Source organism: Etheostoma spectabile, chromosome 10 (assembly GCF_008692095.1).
Source record: "Etheostoma spectabile isolate EspeVRDwgs_2016 chromosome 10, UIUC_Espe_1.0, whole genome shotgun sequence".
Classification (NCBI taxonomy): Eukaryota; Metazoa; Chordata; class Actinopteri; order Perciformes; family Percidae; genus Etheostoma; species Etheostoma spectabile.
In genome coordinates this window covers 19,126,947-19,132,211 of record NC_045742.1, presented here as the reverse complement: position 1 = coordinate 19,132,211, position 5,265 = coordinate 19,126,947, and the positions used below count along the sequence as shown (strand labels likewise).

Genomic DNA, 5,265 nt, shown 5'->3' with positions numbered 1-5,265 from the left:
AGAAGTGACCTTACCAGACCTTTGTAGATCTCGGTTTGAGGCTGCCAGCTCCAGGCCACATTAACTAACACACCCGAATCATGACCCGTATCTCTGAACCAACTGCTTGTTGTAGAGTTGCATTGTGGGTACATTTCTTGCCTGGCTTTGCCAAAAAGAAGAATGCATGGAATACAAATATATCTTTGGTTCTGCTGCATCAAATTTGATGTGTTTTTTTAATTGCCCATCGTGAGTCTGACGTTACAGGAGTGCGATGCTACATTGGAAGCGTACTCGAACATTTCTGATTTTATTTGTCCAAGATATTAACAAAGCAAAAAGCATTACTGCCAGCTAGGGCTTGAAATAATCACTGGATGCATAAGATCACAGTGGATAACATAATCCATCTCTAACCTTCAATCTAACATCTGAGGGTGCCAGCCTATAGCCAGAAGGCTCCTAAAGGTGCCTCTAGGCAGTTTAGTCCCTTCACTTCATTTTAAGAGCGGGCTCCTGGTTATGAACATGTGGTAGCAATTGAGTGGCTGGTAAACCCCCACCCACTTCTGCCCAATGGTTCTTCGTAAAAGCACCCTTTCCCGTACACCCTACCTAATCTGCACCCTGGTAAAGCTGTGTCCATAACCCCTCGTTGACACATAAAAGAACTGACAAACTGTGTTAGTAAACCGTTTTGTTTATGGCAAAATGGCTGTAAACACAGCTCTGTGTCCTGAAGCTGCTGAGTGTGATCAGTGGGACGACATGCTGGCAGCTTGTTTTAATTGTCACCAAGTTATTGACCACTCTAATCAAGCACAGAACCTTTTTCAAATGAGATGACCCGAAGCAGAGTTAAAGCTTCAGTAAACAAAAAGGTTTAGTGTTACAGAAGGTAATAACGAGAGCAAATGTTTACTTTTTAAGATTTTATTAAAATACGGTGTGGAGTTTACCATCGGAAGTTACCATCACAAACATGATTGTATCTAATAAAAAAGTAAACAAAACAAAAATAAAGCTTAAGAGCCTAGTTACAGGAGATATTTTTTGTTTTTTTGTTTGTTTTTGCAGTCTGGTGAAAGAAAAAAAAAATCAATTCACAATGAGTGAGTGGAAAAAAAAAAAAATGTTCACATGTTGTAAAAATACATTTCCCAATTTTAACATTACACACAGTCACTTTCAAACATTCATTCATTCATTCCTTGTTAGATGGTTAGATGTCAGCGCCAAAAAAAAAAAAAAAAGCTAAATAGAAAAAAAAAAAAAAAAGTTCAGACCTGTGCACAAAGGGGGATCAAGGGAGAGCGTTTTTTTTATTTTTTAAAGTTGTTTACATTCTGAGGGCAGAGAAGTTAGGACAAGGGAGACGAGACAGAGGGTGACTGCTGGAGGATATGTGTGCATTTGAACCCTGAGAGAAAAAGTGACCGATTCTCATCGTAATTTTCTGCTTTTTTCCTTTTTGACAGACCACATCAGTGTTTACTATGCCCCCCCCCCCCTCACAGCCCCACTGGCGCTCTGGCAGCACTGTGAAAGATGCTTTAAGAGCCCCAGAGTGGTGATGGTGGGTAAGGGCATTCTCACACCCAAGAGTGAAATATCAGCTGTGGCTTTGTAAGCATACACACTGTGCTTATCTGTTAGCCTACGCACATACACACCGCCAGGCTGACTTAACTATTCAAAGTTACAAAAGAAAAAATATAACATCTTATTAATGCACAGTAAGAATTCACACTGGATGTACGTGTTTGAGCCCCAAAACAAGGCCAAATGTGGTTCATCAGTGAAACAGAACTGCGAGGTGCTGCAGATTTAGGCCTGCCAGGGTGTGAGGATCTTTTAGCCAAACGGATTCGATCATGGCCTGTTCCTTTCAGCAGGATGCGTCTCCTGACTTAACCTGCTGTGGTCAACTGTATTAAGGCAGTGAGTGGTTCCATGGCGACTTTCTAAAACAATTAATTTTACAGGGAGAGAATAAGTAAGGCCCAGAGGATATCAGCCGGAAAAGACAGTTGGGATAAGACGAATAAAATATATATTTTTTTTAAATCATAAAGAAATTAACAGGAGAGGGATCTTTTGTTTTTTTTTTCTCCGAAATGTTTCAGTACAACATGTAGAACACAGACAGCATATCCATAAAAATGAAATCCTACAATAAAACAGAATGGTTTTCATAACAGTGCACTGCTGAACTGAAAAATATATATATATATAATCAACAGCTAAATTTAAGATTACTATTATGCTCATAATCTGAACTATGGGGGTTATTTTTAAAAATATATACTCATCACATGACAGAGGAGCCTTACGTCTCAGGACACAGACATGCTCCATGTCTCTCGTAGACTCTGAGGGAAAACTGTACATCACTGGAAACTGACCACGACAAAAATGGCAACGTGGGTTGAAAACACTCTGAGGGGGAACGGCCAGGGAGCAGCGGGAAACAGCAAGATGACACAAATTCATTAAGCCAATAGTATTTCCCCTAAAAATGTTCCTCACATGCACTATAGATAGAGCAGCTCGACAATGAAGGGGGGTAAAAACAAAAACAAAAAACGTTGTCTACTGTTCAGTAAAAATAAAAAAAAGCAGACCGCCTTTTGTTTTCTTTTCCTTCTTTTTCAATAGCCAGTAAGATGGGGGTTGAAACACATCAGAGTCTGAAGTCTAAGAATGGGAAAGTGTTGCTGAATTCTCCACAATGACAAAATAAAAAGGCAAAGGCGAAGAGATACGCATTGGTTTCGAAGCCTGAGTATTCAGTGACCTATAGCAAACCTAAAAGATTTTGTCAATTTCATTTAATGGGGCAATGCTTTTTTTTTCTCCATTGTATCATTAATGCTACAATTTCACAACCCTTCTGGTAAAGAATAGTAAAGAAGTATCTAGAAAATCTGTACAAAAAATAAAAGGGTATGCACGGTACATTCAATATCTGTTACTGAGGTACTAGAAAGGTGTTCCCTTGACACCAGGGCAACAGCGTTAAAGAGTTACTCCTAAGGGACTATTCCTTTGGAAAGACCATAGCTTGTTATAACAGGGTGAGGGCACATACAAACGCACATACAAAACCCACACACACCCATGTACGCACGCACGCACGCATACCACTGTCATTAACAAAGCCAGCATGCAAGAACACTGTCCCCTTGCTCCTACAGAGAAACTAAACTCTACTGTCCCCTTACGCTTAAAAGGAATTGGTGGATGCATACTGGTTAATGAGCTGATGTGTAGGATGGGCCATGACAGTGGGAGAGGAGTGAAGGTAGGGAGGGTTGGTGGGTGGGTGCAGTGAGATCTTATTAAACAAGAAGGCGGTAGTTGATCCCTGGTCACCCATCTTGTGTTCTGAATGTTGGCAGTGTGTGATCATGTTCTTCATCACTACAGCTAACGTGTAACTGTCTGTCTGACTGACGTTAGCTGCGTGCAACTCTCTCTTAGCTCTGAGCTGTTAGACAGTGCCCTCTGCAGGCGAGGCCTCTGGCATGCTGCTGTTTTCCAGCCAGAAAAAGCTGCACACCATGGTGTAAAGAGCTCAGACACAGTACTCCTGATGCTGGCATGAGATGAAATTCATGCCTAGGTACTATCTGATGAAACGCTGTTATCTCACGACAAAACAATCGATGAGGGGCAAAGTATTTGTAAAAACCGAGTTGACTGTCCTTAAACTGGAACATCACAGCAGTAAAGCATGTTGGGTATCACTAAGCATGAGCTGAGTAGATACTATATACTTTGAGAGTCTGACAGAGCTCCACACTGATAGCATTCTGCGTTGTGTTGTATTCTGCTGAGCAAGCGGACGACACTGCCAGAGAGAGCTGAGGGCCAAACTGTGCTGAGGGGTAACTAGACGCCTGGCGAGGACAGGATGTACTGTTTGTGATTCTGTCTGGTTTACTTTAGTACACATTTCCCCCCATCACAAGAAAGGTTGAGGGGGGGAAGGAAAAAAGAAAAGAAGAAAAGAGCAGTAACACGAGCCATTAATGTACAAAGGGGGGGCTTCAACCTTTCTGCCTCTGTGCTCTATGGTCAGAGGAGGACTGCAGGAGGCAGCAGACTAAAGCCTCAAGTCAGAAATGCAACTTTTTTTTCTTTTTTTTTTATACAAACAAACATTAATACCTATAACCACAACAGGTCACCTTTCCATTAAAAACAACAGCCAACTAAGGATATAAACCAATCAAATCATTGAATCCTTGAGAACACAGTTATTGCTGACGTTGTGGGGGAGTGAAGGGGGGAGGGGACGGCAGGTGGGTGGCTGATATGAGGACGAGGATGGAGAGATGTGTGTGTTTTTGGGGTGTGGATGGGATGGGACTAGCTGTGGACAGGTCACTCCTGGGCTGGTTATGTGATCTGAGGAACAAGACTGTAGATCCACATCAGGTCAAACTGGCGCTGCCGATGTACTGGAGGGTCAGGCTGTGTCTGATGCTGGGAGGTGGGGGTGGGAGGAGGTTTCCAAAAGAGACGGAATGTGCTGGCGACGGCAGGGGGGGCTATTGGTCGGAGGGGATGTCTCTGTCGGCTTCGGCCTTATTAGGGGAGGGGGCGTGAGGGGGGTGGGAGACAGGGGTGATGCCATGCGCCAGGGTTCCTGAGACAAGGCTTTCAACCCCTGTGCCAGCTCCTGGGAGACCCCCTGCTGCTGCAACATTAAGCAGACCTGGAGGAAATCTGAAACACAGTTGGAAAGAAAAAAATTTTTTTTTTTATAGCTGCTCCTTTAATAAAAAAATTAATGAAAACTTGTAAACCCTTTCCATTCTCATCTTCTACATCCACCCCTCTCACCTGTAAGTGGCTCCATTGAGTTCTGGGTGAACAGTAGCTGGCTCCATGCTGGGCCACTGAGAGGCTGCCATCAGATACTCCTTATTAACACAGTTCTTCAGACTGTCAGGGATACGGCCTAGAGTGTGGAATACAGACCATTACTTTTATATCTCTTTCACACTCAGAGCTCAACCAGGTATATATCACAGTTGATTGTGTGTTTGAAAGGGCTAATCCTAGTCAATTGACTCAGCTTTGCGACCCAGGTTGGACCAGGGTAAGACTAGGGTTGATTTCAATGTGAATTGTGGACTACCAGGGTCGATGACAAATCGGGGCGGGACAAATTGTGTGATTGGTTGGAAATGAGAGGGGGCAAAACTGCCTGTATAAACTCAGTGTCAGTACGCAAGGGCATTAAAATAAGTGTTTCATTCTTTCAGCAACGCC

General features: G+C 43.0%; 1 protein-coding gene across 3 annotated transcripts in view; it reads right to left on the bottom strand.

The window, feature by feature from the left end:
- Positions 1–899: 899 nt before the first annotated feature.
- Positions 900–5,265, bottom strand: part of ctbp1l (C-terminal binding protein 1-like) — a 17,614-nt gene continuing 13,248 nt past the window's right edge. For all 3 annotated transcript variants that reach the window (XM_032528783.1, XM_032528784.1, XM_032528785.1), the window contains 2 exons: positions 4,834–4,951; positions 900–4,716 (listed from right to left, as the gene is read on the bottom strand). In XM_032528783.1, the coding sequence (XP_032384674.1) occupies positions 4,539–4,716; positions 4,834–4,951 (296 nt within the window). In that variant the 3' untranslated portion in view covers positions 900–4,538. The remainder of the gene's footprint in view (positions 4,717–4,833; positions 4,952–5,265) is intronic.